Source organism: Micrasema longulum, unplaced genomic scaffold, assembly GCF_059751315.1.
Source record: "Micrasema longulum isolate JH-2025_06_02 unplaced genomic scaffold, ASM5975131v1 h1tg000357l, whole genome shotgun sequence".
Classification (NCBI taxonomy): domain Eukaryota; kingdom Metazoa; phylum Arthropoda; class Insecta; order Trichoptera; family Brachycentridae; genus Micrasema; species Micrasema longulum.
The window spans coordinates 828,535-842,962 of NW_028277559.1; the positions used below are offsets into that span (position 1 = coordinate 828,535).

Consider the following 14,428-nt stretch of genomic DNA (forward strand, 5'->3'; position numbering starts at 1 on the left):
GACCTTATCCACCTCATTTCACACTTCTCGTCGTCGAAAGAATAACATACTTGATTTATTAGCTTCATATGTAACAAAAGTATCATACTTAGATCACTGTAACAATAAAATAGGAAAGAATTCACTAGTAAGGTATACCTTGATAAAGTAGCTTGTGTAGCTTCAAAACCGGTCAGTTGAACAAATTATAAATTAATGATTAAAAACAATGTTGATTTTATGTTCATATATCAAAAAAAATGTTTTCATTTATAGTACAAAAAACAGAAATATATAAAGTTACAAAATTCTCTTTTATTTTTATTTTATTTTATTTAATTTTCTTTTTTGCGAATGTATTCACTACCAGAGAAGTGGGGCCAGTGCCGTAGACACGTTCCGGAGCGTGTAATATTTTTTAAACACAAATGTTACTTTGTATAAATTTACAATTTCAGTTTGATAATATAATTTTAAAAGGAAATGAAATATTTAAAAAAATAAAAAAGTATTTTTAGTAAAAACGACTTATGATTATTAATGATAATACGAAATGCATATAATTAATATACCTTGAGGTACAAGACATATTCTTCCAGTTCTTTTTGAGTCATTTTAATCCACAGCTATCCATTTATTGATTCAAGTTTTGAAAGCATTTTATTTATTTTCCTTACATATAATATTTCCATGTTTAATCAATTATAACGTCTTAGTGCTAGAATATTGTAGTGTGTCTATCCATAATTTGTTTTTTCCTTTAGTCTTTTCTAAGAAGCGCTGTTTTTTGTCTTTGTGTAATATTATATTATATTCAAATATTATATTTGCGGTCCGTCAATATGTCTGTCGGGTTTTTTGTGTAAGTGTCGTAGAAAAGTATAAGCGTATATTTGTCTTATATCTAGTACTGTATAATATGTGTATTCATAATTTTTTTTTATAACTAAGACATTGACAATAATTAAAAAAAAAAAAAAATATGAAAATGGCTTCTTATATTTTCTTGTGATACTCGTATAAACACTTTTTTGTAGTTTATATGTTAGCGACGAAATAAAATTTTTAGGTCAGCAGTCATATTACTTTTGGGTCTGCTCTTGTTGGGAGAATTTAAAACTTTTCCACTGTCATCTTTTTACATCTTTCAGCTTAAGGGGTCATACATCTGGCGCTTATTGGGAAAGTTAACAGGGGTTGACGGGCTGTACAATCTCAAATCACTTAATGTGTTTACTTAGGTATAAAACCTACCCTTGACTCAAATACTATTATGAGGCTATTTTTTCTATATTTTATTTATTTATTTATTTATTTTACTAGGTAAACAAACAGTATGTACACATATATTGCCAATTTCTTTGTATATTAGAGTAAGAAACTCATGCACACACCAAAAAAATTGTTTACACTTAATACAATAATTTTAATTATGTTCAATATAATAAATGTAAAAGTAAAGAAATGAAAAAATATTTATATAATAATAATGTTAAATGTCTGCTTCTCTCAAAATTTCAATAATTTTTGACCTAAATTTACATACATTGTCACAAAAAATATCAGCCTCGGTAAATATATTGTTATACTGGTCGCATATTCTAGGTATTGTAGATTGTTTAAAATAGTTTGTTGACGCGTTTTCAGTGTAAAACAAAAGATTTTGTCTTGTCGGTCTAGATGGCACACGGAATGGAAGTCTTTCTAGTAGGTTAGGAGAATCAATTTTGTTATTAATTAATTTGAATAAAAATAACTGGTCCAACATTATTCTTCGATTTTTAAGAGAGTTTATTCCATGGTACTGCATACTTTCAGCATGATTAGAAAGGTTAATGTTTAACCGGTAGTCGACCTGCTTAAAAAATTTTTGTTGGACCCTTTCTAGTCTATTAATACTTACATTATAGTAAGGTGACCAAATAGGAGTACAGTATTCTACCTGGGGACGAACAAATGTTTTGTAGAGTTTTTCATATGTCTCCGCATGTTTAAAAGGTTTTGATACTCGCATAATAAGTCCAACCATTTTATATGCTTTTTTTAGGACTGATTCAATATGAATATTAAACATAAGTTTTGAGTCAATAATAACACCTAAGTCGCGAATTTGACTATCTGTTATAGAGATCGGGGTATTATTAAAAGAGTAAGGAAAGCTGATTGTTGTTTGTTTGCGCGAAATACAAAATGAATGACATTTACTAATATTTAATTCCAGTAAATTTTGATTACAATACTGAAAAAGTCTGTCGAGATCTTCTTGCATTTTTGCACAGTCAGTGTGAGATTTAATGCAGGCGTAAACTTTCATGTCATCAGCAAAGGATATGAATTTACAATATTTAAAGCATTTGTTTATATCATAAGTATATGCGTTAAATAGTAGAGGGCCCAGGTGAGAACCCTGTGGTACACCAGAAGGTATAGTTACAAAGTGTGTTACACTCTGTAACCTTTTTTCTAGGTATGATGTAAACCATTTGAGTAAATCCCCATGGATACCCATGCACCGTAATTTATTAATTAAAATTTGATGATTTACCCTGTCAAATGCTTTGGAATAGTCGGTGTATATGACATCTGTCTGATTGTTACTACGCAAGTTTTGCATAGCAAAGTCTGTGAAAATTGTAAGATTCGATAAAACTGACCGTTGTTTTAGAAAACCGTGCTGTTGATTTGGAATATATTTTAAAATAAGGGGATATATGCGATCGTATATTATTTTTTCAAAAAGTTTACTAAATACCGACAAAATTGATATTGGGCGATAGTTTTTAGCTAAATTTTTTGCTCCCGACTTATGTATTGGAATGACAAGTGCTTCCTTAAACTTTTGAGGGAAAATTCCTTCTTTAAGTGATCTGTTAAAAAGTAAAGTCAGCGGAGTCACTAGAGATTGCGCACAGCGTACAACGAATAAAGGTGGAATCCCATCGCTGCCTGCACCTTTGTTTACATCGAGCTTAATTAAATATTTAAAAACTTCTACCTTGTTTAAAATTATAGAACCTATATTATCAGAAGCCCATTGATCTGTGGTATTTTCTTCTTCTGTGAATGTAATTGAAGCTGTGGTTGGTGATGAATAAATAGAATTAAAGTATTTCAGGAAGAGATTGCATACGTTTTCTCCCCCTGACACAACTTCATTTTCAAAGCATATGGTTTGTGGAGTATTTGATCCTTTATTCTGATGTTTAATGTAAGACCATAGTTTTTTAGGATTTTGTGGTATTTCACGTTCAATAGTGTTGATATAACATTTGTAGCAGTCTTTTTGAACTTTCTTTTGTCTTGATCGAAGTAGTGAAAATTCAGAATAGTCACGTGGATTACCATATTTTATCCATTTTTTATGTATTTTTTTCTTTTCTTTTATGATTTTTATCAAAGAGGAGTTGTACCACTTCGGATATTTTTTTGGATTAAATAACTTTTTCGGAACATATGTAGAAATGGCTTTATTGATACTGCCATAGAAATATTTTATGGCAGAGTCAATATCTTCGATCTCACTTAGAATCGTCCAATTTATATTTGTCAAAAAATTGTTAATTTGATTGTAATCACCGTATCGAAATAGTAAAACTTCCCTTTGAGCACCAAAAAGAGAGCTATTTACCGGTTCTACCAGAAGTGTGATCTTTAATGCAGGGTGATGGGAGTCTTCCTTTACTAAAGGTGAATCACTGTGCAGTATTTGGCATTCAATATTACTAATAACCAAATCAAGTATTTTACCGTTGAGATTCAAAATGTTATTATATTGTAAAAGTCCAGTGTAGTATAGGGTATCTATAAATGCAGCGTCAGTGTGATGACTTACGGAGTGCGGTATAAGAGAATTGTTATGTTGTCCAATAATCCAGGTGATGTTTGGCATATTGAAATCACCCATCACTATTACAGCGTCACCGGGACATTGGTCACGGACCGAACTTAATAATGATGAAAAAGAATTTACCGCTGTGTTGTAATTGCGTCCTTGGGGTAAATAGACACACGCTATGTGAACATTTTGGTTTAAGATTAATTTGCCGGCAGGAATAGTTATCCATACGCACTCCGCTGTGCATGCCAAATCTTCGCGAGCGCGAGCTTCAAGCTCCTTTCGGCAGATAATCATCACCCCGCCTCCGCGGGATACGTTACTTTCGTGGTAAGGTCTATCGGCCCGGAAAATACTGAAGTTCAATATTGGAGCTAGTTCGCCATCAAAGATATTATCATGGAGCCAAGTCTCGGTTATGCCGTATATAGAATAAATATTATTTAGTAATATGTTATGGAAAAATGTTTCGACCTTGCTTCGAAGGCCTCTACAGTTTTGATAGAATATCAAAGGCATGACAGGGCAAAGCACCAAATTATATCGCTATTAATACATATTATGATTTTTTGAATAGAAGGTAAAATGTAAGAAGTCTCTATTTTTAGAAAACATATATAAGATATACAGTGGGTAAGTTGTTTAATGGATTCGCAAAAAAAAAAATTTTGACGTAACTTGTGTTTGTACCACTCAGACCAACCAGACGAAATCAATGAATAAAATCTTAATAAAATATATTTAAAGATATTTGCTTGAATTAAAGCCTCAAAAAATGAAAAAATATAGCATAATAAATACAAATAATCATTATTTAGCATAATTGTAGAATAAAAGCATCTGTAAATATGAAATTTGGTTGCAATCAGTAAACATTCAAATTTAAAAATATTAATCTCACAATTTCAAATTTAAGTGTGATGGTTTTAGAAACAAATAAATAATAAGTACAGAGATATGAATAAATTAGAGGCAGTGAAACACCAGTCATCGTCTGTATAACCATAATTAAAAATGTACTGTGAATAGTAAGTTGCATAAGTATAATGAAGTAGTGAAACTGATATAATTTATAGTATGCAAAAATAGTTAATATAGTAAACATCAGCTGAAATACTATACAGTTTTTTATAACAAGTTTTGTACATAAATATGACATGTTAGTTTTTTCTAATTTTAATTGCTTATTAATAAATTCAAAAATGAGATTAAAAGTTCTGCCAGACATAAATAAAGCGTGATGTTTTAATATATATATAGTTTTAATCACCCTGAGAACAGATTGTAGTATACCAATATTAGTAAATTCCATTACCATATAAAATATTTAAAAAGTAATAAGTAATATTTTCAACATATAAGTTTCTGAGCTCATTTTACAAATAATATTGGTCTTTAAATGTAAATTCATGATTGTTTGCTTAATGTATAAGTTAAAAATGATAATATTTAGTAATAATAGTTTACAACATGAAATAATATATTTCCTTTTATACATTATCAGGCAGTTCACACTATTACAGCGAACATGTTTTATTTCACGGTAAATATTAATAATATTATTTCTACCTGCAAACGGTAGCGCCGCGAGGTACATAAACGGGCACATTTTAAAAATTGCATTCGTGACTGTTATGAACAGACGCATGTCGTCCTCGAAAGCATAGAATGAGTTATTAGTTCGAACTGTCAAAACAGTTTCCAATGTGTAATTAAGATTAAACATGCATTGTGATAATGTTTTTGCTTTACAGATTATATTTAATTTGTTGAAATTGATAGGTTTTATTAGATAGAGGAAAGTATGGACGTAAAAATCGACTGCAGTATAATCTGTTATGATCAAAACATAGAATGTAAGATAAATAACCTGAAATGTGCTAAAAAAAAAGCTAATTATATATATAGGCAAACTATTAGATATACTCGGATGCAAAAAAATAACAAATATACAATGAATGGTTGTAGTTTTTTGTAGTTCCATGAAAATCACGGTGCAATGATTATTAGTGAGAAAAATTATATTAGGTGAGTTTATCGAGGTCTTGAGTATTAAGAATAATCCGAGCACCGGACGAGTCATCCCGCCGAATATATGTTTTTCCATTTTTGGTCCAGCAGTACTTCCAATTGTTAGACTTCGCTTTAGATTGAGCAGCAGAAAAAATCATTTTATTTTCAAGAGAAAGATGCTCTTGGACGAATATTGGTTGTGTCGTTCCTGTGATTCCTAGGTGTGATGCGTTGAGTTTACTAGTAGTATTTTTCTTATTATATTGACGTACTGCTGCAAGTATCACATCACGTTCCCTGGGAGATGTGAGTGATATGACAATGTTCTTAGGTCTTTTATTTTCTATTTTTTTTGGAACTCGACTGCAGGTAATAATATTATCCACTTTGAGAGGCACAGAGACTGTGCGGCAAAGCGAAGTAAACAAATTAATAATATTCTCAGTATTCCTTTCGGGTACCATTTGTATCTCAATGTTATTATTTCTAGCCGACTGTTCCATTATATTAAGTTTCGATTTTAATTGACAGAATGATGTACTAAGGAGAGAATAATCATTAGACATTGCACTGACCTTTTTATTGAGATTATCGTTTATTTTTATGATGTCGTCGTATTTTTCGGATAAATATTGGATGGATGTGGTAATATCCTTCAATTTCTCAAAAAGCTCTTCCCGAATTTTTTTGAACTCTTTGTTGATTGTGGAAGTGATTTCAGATAAAATATTTAAGTAAGATTTTTCATGAATATCAACTTCCAACGAGGTTTTGGGCGAGTCTCTGCTTAAATTCCTTTTTGATTTGGGATTTGTTGACATTTTAACTTTAAAAATATAATTATTTTGACAGGAGAAAAATAACTGAACTTTTACAGCTAATAGTATTGTTGTGTATTTTCATTAACATGTCATTTTTTTAAAGAACTGTATATTTTTTTTTAATTTTTGAATGAAAATGATAAGACGAGTACGTCTTAAAATCGGTAGACATAGGAAATTTGGTAAGTGGTTATATACAATTATTTATTAACATTCAATCAAAAGTTTTACCGTAAAGGTCATGCTTTATTAAAATATTGATAATTATATACACACATATTTTTTGTATTCCTTATGTAAAATCCCATTCTGGGGAAATGATGCTGTCAGTTAAAAAATAGGTAGATGCTTAGAAAAAATCGTTTACATTCTATCACTGCTTCACAATATTTTAACACACTTTGCCTGTTTATCTGAGAGACCTCTTCCGACCTTCTCACAGCATGGACTATCTCTTCGTTCTAGTAACGAGAGAGCCCTTTCAATACCCATTCATCGCTTCAATTTTCTTGCCTCTTTTTCCACAGCAGTAACTGCTCGATTATTAAATAATTTACCAACTTATGTCAGAGATGCCCCTTCCTTATGTACGTTCAAATTACGTATGAAATGTCACTTATTGAATATTTGAGTTTTTCTTTTCTCCTCCCTCTTTACTTCCCTTTTTACTCCCTCCTCTCTTCATAGTATATTGTAAATATTTAGAAAATTTTTGTTTCTTTAAAAATATGTATGTTTATATTGTTTATCTATATTTTGATTTATACAAAAAATATATTTCACATACCACTGATTTTCTCAAATTGAACGGTTTGGGTATGTAGAAAGAAATTGCTTTCAGGCAATATGCACTCCCTTACGCATATGTTTGTAAACTTTAAATGTATTTTAAGTGTTTAAATAAATAATAAAAAATGTACGCTACGATAAAAAAAAAACATAAATATATTATATTTACCAAGAGAAGAAAAAAATCTATTCGACAACTCTAATTGCTATCATCCTGTCGTGGTCTTCTGATCAAAGTGGATTCAGCTTTCTTAGTTCGTAATTTAATCAGTTATCTAATTTAATTATTAAAAGTTTATAAAATACTAAATTCGAGAACTGAAAATAGATTAGAAATCAAATATTCCATTTACCTATTTATTCATAGTCGTAATGGTATTTACATAGTGAAAAGACTTAATTAGAGATACAAAGTTTATGTAAATCGAAAACTGGCGTTTTCAACATGACGTATCAAGTAATACAAATAACTCAATTAATTCCGTTTGCATTTGTAAAGTAATCTAGGTTTATACATGTGATAAATAACGTATTAAATTTGAGTAATTAACACACGCTTATGAACAAGTTGGAGTAAAAATAGTTAAGACAATAATTGTTGTTATAAACAAACGAAGGATACAAAATGCCGACTACTGTGTAAGAGGACTGGAAGGTCTGTTATGTCTGTCAAAAGTCTAACTTCTCAAAAAAAAATCTGTGATTTTCTTCATTGAGCAATGAGGATATTTGTGGATATAAGAAGCTAACTGAGAAATCTGCATTGAATGAGTTACTCAGATATTAGCGAAAAACTTAAAAAAAATAATTTTGAGATTTTTAACTATGCAACAATGTTTGAGTATGTCCAAATGTTTGCAGACTGGCTGGATTCCTCTCTGTTAAAATATATTTAAATATGAATAACTCCCTAGGGAGAAAATTCGGCCAGTCTGCAAGCATTAGGACATACTCAAACATTGTTGAATTAAGCACCTGGTAAAAGAAGAAGTATAAAAATTGGAAAGTTGTTTTCAAGCGTTGCCTTGTAGGTGATTTGGTTCAGCCAGATGAATCTTACCCACGTGATAAAGGTTTCAGCTCTTTTACTTCACAAAAGTCAACAGATGGAAGAGTTAAGGAAATGTGGATGTTCAAACATGGGCAGAATAGTGAGTGTTACACAGTGTGTAAAGCGGCCACTTAAACCAGCCAATGACAGGTCATTAGCCCTGTAAATGCCTAAACTTCCATCTTCCCTTCTTAAAAATGTTTTCCCTCGCTGTTGAAATAAATTTAAATTTTAAATTATGCTTCACTAACTCTATGTAGAATGCTTAGTTTGCGGTGTCAAGTAGTCATTGAAATCCGTTTATGCCAGATTTAGAGACGGTTTTAAATTACGCTATTATTTATGTGGGCAGGTTTTTACATTTATTTTATTTTGGCATCAATAAATCATTTTCCGTTTTTGGTGGATATTTCTAAGCTTGCTTCTAACACCCTCAAATGCGGAAAAGTTTCTTCACAGGGCCGCAACCGATTATCTCTCCAGTTACTCACACTGAAGTTGGAGAATTTAGAAGGAGCAAATATAAACCTTGTACATAATAAGAAAAGCGAAAAATAAGCAACTGCCATTTCACAAAAAGAACAAAGTGGATTTGTCATCTTGAATTACAGTAGCATTATCGATAAAGTTAACCATTTTATCCCGGATGTTCATTCAAATATCATCATCATTATCCCCTTTTCGCACCCATAGGTGCATACAACACGGCATTTTTACACCAATCGCAGCGTATTTTGATCAATTTTGTTACATGAACGTAAGATGATTTATTATATAAATAAAAGACGAGTGATACTTCAATCCACAAATTTGGAATATGCCAGTCTCGAAGATGTCGCGAAAGCGATGAAACCGGTCACTGGATATTCCAAATTTGTGGATTAAAGTATCACTCGTCTTTTATTTATATAATAAATTACAATGAACTTCCATCAAGAATTTTCACTTACAAACTTAAATGGTAAAATGATCAGTCATATGCCTCAGGTACCAGTCCAGGGACTATAAAATATTCTGACGTGAAACCATCCTTTTGAATTAATATTTCTCATCAACCATGTCGGAAATCCAACCCGAGACCTCTTGAATGGTAGACAAACACGCTGAACATCAAAATAAATATAGCAATGTAAAAAAAATGAGAGATGAACTAAAATGGTTATCTGTAAGAAGGAGACTTAAATTTAATATGTTGATATTTATACATAAATTTTTTCACGATAAATTACCAAAATATTTTAAGGATAAAGTTGTCTTAAACAAAAATCGTCATGAATATGCTACTAGACAAAAGGATAAAATAAGACTACCATTATTGAAAAGAGCTGAGTCGCAAAATTGTTTGATGTATCAGGGTTTAAAAATGTATGATGAGATGCCTGAATGTATGAAGAATGAAAAGTGTCTGAAAGAATTTAAAAATAAATGCATAAGTTACTGTAAGGAAATGTAAATATATATAGATGATGTAAATGTACATAATAGTTTATATTAGTTTTAATATAAGCTAACTTAAGAAATAAATAAAAAATAAATAAAAAAAACCACGAGGCCGACAGATATCAATACACCCATATTAATATTGTAAATGCGAAAGTGTGATGGTTTGTTTGTGTTTCCTTTGCGTTTCGACGGAGCGATGGATCGACAATTTTTTTCACATGGATAGTTGGAAGGGTGAGAAGTAAAACAAGTCATTTTTCATCCCAAATGAAAAATAATCATTTTGACAAAAATATATGATTTATCAAAAATGAGCAACATTATGAAAATTTTAAACACTTTAAAAATGAGTAGGCGGTAAGGCGGGATGATAAAAAGGATCAATCCGAAATGAATTCTAATTTCTGTCATTTACTGTCTACGGTTTGTTGGTTTGCTTTTCGTTTTGATTTTGTCGTAGGACTTTGGATTTATTGACAAAATATATGCTACGTTACCATAGACTAACAGATCATTGTATTTCATTCATAGTGATAGTTTTAAGACCAAGCTACAATCTTCACTACTTTAATCCCGATAAAATACAGTATCCTTTAAGGAAAATTCTTTTTGATAAACGACACAACGAATTCATTACGTAAATCATTTTTCCCTAACACTATGTGAGCGAAGCTGCGGGTAAAAGCTTGTAGTAAATAATAAACGAACGATACAATGATAAACAAAAGAGACATATTTAATTTTACAAATATACTCTCGAAATTTTTTTCAGCGTTGAATTTATTTTTTTATTTAAACCGTTCAACCGGTTACTGAATAAACTCTTATGGATTGGTTTATTAACAGTTAATTAATTGAAGGTATACAAATAATGTTCAAAGGAATATAAAACTACACATTTATCATCATTTTTCATCATTCCCTTTCCGCCCATTATGGTGCAAAGGGCACTGCATTGGTACACCAATCGCAGCGTATCTTGATCATTTTTTGTTAAATGAAGACAAGATGATCATTCTTACGCTTCAGGTACCAGTCCAGGGACTATGAAATATGCCAGTGTAAAAACACCCGTTTGAATAAATATTTCATATCTACCGTGTCGGGAATCGAGCCCGAGACCTCTTGCATAGTAGTCAAATGCGCTGACCATTACACCACGAGGCCGACAACATATATATAAAACAAAGTATACAAAGAGTTTTAAAAAATATTTTTTCTCTGTGAGACAAGACATTGTCTTGTAAGTAAGTTTCATCTTTCAAATAGTGAATACAACTATTTTTGCAACTATTTTTGTACAACTATTTTTGCTATAGCAATACATCAACTGAGATATCTTTGGACACTTCATTGTAAAGCCCAAGCATTCTCGGCATTAGTGAATACAAACCAGTGTTGGTTCTGTAGTTTCTCGCGGCAAATAAAGTGTTAGTAATTTATAATAGCTTTCTTCCGTATCCTCTCATTCCCACCTACTGAGAAGTGAACAATGTGATTGATGTCGGCATCAATTTGTAATAAAAAAAAATTATGGCACTTACGAGACGGGTTTTTGACATGCCGGACCGTGATAGAGAAGCCCTTTCCTTTGCTTGGAACGCGATACTGGAGAAGTGCTACGTTTTGGTTGCTGATGAAGACCTGCTTTACTCTCCTCGTTCCACAGAACTCTGCAAACCGATCGTCCATTGGGCGAGGGTGGTCGCCGGGTGATGGAAAGTATTGCCCGTTCAACTCCCAGCCATCAATCCACTGCAAAAGAACACAAAAAGTTTATTTATTTTTCTTAAATTATTTTCGAGATTTTCTCTTGCATAACAAACATCATTGGCTAAAGAAGGCACACAATCCGCGCTTATCTGGTATTTAATTTATTGTAGAAATAAAATACGAGTGATATTTTAATCATAAAAATTGGAATTTCAATACCATTCAGTTCTACATTAAGTTAGGTCAGGTTAGGTTAATGAATTTCCAACAAGAATTTTCACGGATAAACTTGAATAATAGAATTTATGCTGTTATCAACTGTTTTTCATTGATCTCCGACTGCATCTCTTTTTCTTAAAAAAACGTAAAAATGTTTGCGTTTTTAAGATTTACATAAATATTTTTATTAATTTTGCTACCATTTTCTTCGTAGTCGTCAAAAAACATATTGAAAAATGGAAAACAAGTGGCAGAGCGAGTCTAAAACCTCGGATCTCATTCATCTCATTTTTTTAATTTATCTTCATTTTTTTAATATTTTTTTTATATGGGAGTTGCTTTATTATTTACCTTGCTTATAATATTCAAGGTTTATATTTCAAAAAGTGGATTTTTCTGCAATTAAATATCTTAAAATTTATCTTAACTATTGGGATCAGGAGGGAGATATTAATGTGAGCTAATCAGGAACTTCTCAGCATTTGCTCACGTGGAGAGGAAACCACTTAAAACTCTTCAGGAGAAGCCGGCCTGTTGGCAGTAGTCAGTTGTACATTAGTTGTAGTTGGTTTATTTTACCAATTTCCTGCGCTATATTTATCATGTATGATACTACCTCTCGTGTGAGTTCTTTATTACTAGTCATTTTATTGAGTTATTACGATATGCAGAAGTAAAATACACATCTTAATTCAAACCATTATTTGCAAAAAAATAGATATTTTTTTTAAGGTTATGTTGAAATTAACTGTAGATTTGTTTATTTTTTATTTTTTATTGATTCACGTCTTTTATATACTATGAAACAATGCTATGATAGTATTAATACTAAAGACAGTGAATTAGTTTTATTTCAATACATAAATAATCGAATGATTAAAGAACGTTTACACTCCTTTATTTCCAAGGAGTGAAAACGTTCGTTAAAGGCCTTTATTCAGCAGTGGAGTGAACAAGACTGAAGAAGAGGATAATTAACGAAAAAAAATTTTTTTCATTTTAGATCTAAACTAACTGAGACAGTAGTGTCTTGATAATTTGATGTACTTATGTGCTTTGGTATACGTATTTTTTTCTTCCGTTGCTTTAGTGCCTGTTGTAAAGGGCGAAGTTTTGGAATATTTCCTATATGTATAAGGGTGTTGTGTCGTTTGTCTTGTTTGTATTATTACGTAATTCTTCTTTCCGTAGCGAGATCTGGAGCTTGCGGCCGCAGTCTCAATTTGAAACTAACACTGTATTCCTTCACTGTCATGCTGGGTAATTAGAAAAAGGTGATTGTACTGACCATGTGTATTTGATTGATCACAAATTGACAATACTGCAGTTAAGGGTTAAATAAATTTGTTATTTTTGCGGTTTGATTTTAAAGAAATATTACATTTTAGCTTATTTCTTTTTTCAAAAATTGATAGTAAATATGCGAAACTGAAGAGAGACACAAGTTTTTATGAACAATTTCGAGAAAGGGGTGAAAAAATAGCAGTAAATAAAAAAATATATACATCGTTAAACGTCAATATAATAAACCTTTTTAAATGGCCATAAAAAATAACGAAAAATAAATTAAACATGCAAGGACTGAGTATCTAAGGGCATTTAATAAATTCCTACTCTGAATTAATTATTCATATTGTGTTGAACATAAATAATTTAAACCACGTTGTTTATTTCGAAAGCTTGACCATGCTTGCTTTGACTGTAGAGTTTAAATTAAAACTTTAATATGTTTTAATCATAATGTAGCTTCATGCATTATTAAACACTTTTCCAGAGGAAAAGATAAATTCTCACGAGTAAATTTTATTTTAAATGCGTATAATTTTGACTCGTACGGATTTCAACAAATTGCATTTAGGAACCTATTTATTAATAACGGTTATTCGCTAGATAAATTGTCTTTGGAATTTAAAAGTCGTATTATTTTGACAGGAATGTTAACGAGTCATATTTTCAAAGCAGTTTACATTAATGTATTGAATAAATAATTAACAAAAATATTTTTAACAATAACTTATTCCACTTTTATTTCCTTTGTATTTGTTAAGATAAGATTTGGATGTAATTGAAATGTTAATTTTATTAAAATGTAATAAATCAAATTGTTTTTTACGCAAACTATGTAATAATTAATTTTTATGAGGATGAGTGATAAACAGATGTGTGAGGTAACAAAAAAAATCTGGGTGTATTTATTTTTTATTTTATTTATGTGTCCTTTTACAATTTATGTATAACGTTTTTTACATCAAAGATAATGTTCCCTTACTAGAGTGTCCCGTGCCAAAGGAGACATTTTTCGTAATTTTGAAACATGTCTTCATAAACGTAATTAAATCATAATCTCAAATACATTTAAAACATAATAAAAACACATTAAACTTACAAACAAAAACACTATGAATAAAAACATTTTTCTAACTATTTGGCCCGATGCACTCATCAATCCGTGCGCATCCCATCTCCATTATGATGCATGTCTTACGTCTTAAAAAAGACGTTAATAATGCAACGGTCAATTTCATTTTACGTACCATTCCACAAATTAACAAAAATGAATAAAAT

The 14,428-nt window shown here is 30.7% G+C and overlaps 1 protein-coding gene across 1 annotated transcript in view; it reads right to left on the minus strand.

The window, feature by feature from the left end:
* The window catches only part of LOC148282232 (corticotropin-releasing hormone-binding protein), an 81,912-nt gene that overhangs the window by 13,590 nt on the left and 53,894 nt on the right, over window positions 1-14,428 (minus strand). The window contains exon 4 of the mRNA XM_088225412.1: window positions 11,476-11,686. Within this exon, the coding sequence (XP_088081538.1) occupies window positions 11,476-11,686 (211 nt within the window). The remainder of the gene's footprint in view (window positions 1-11,475; window positions 11,687-14,428) is intronic.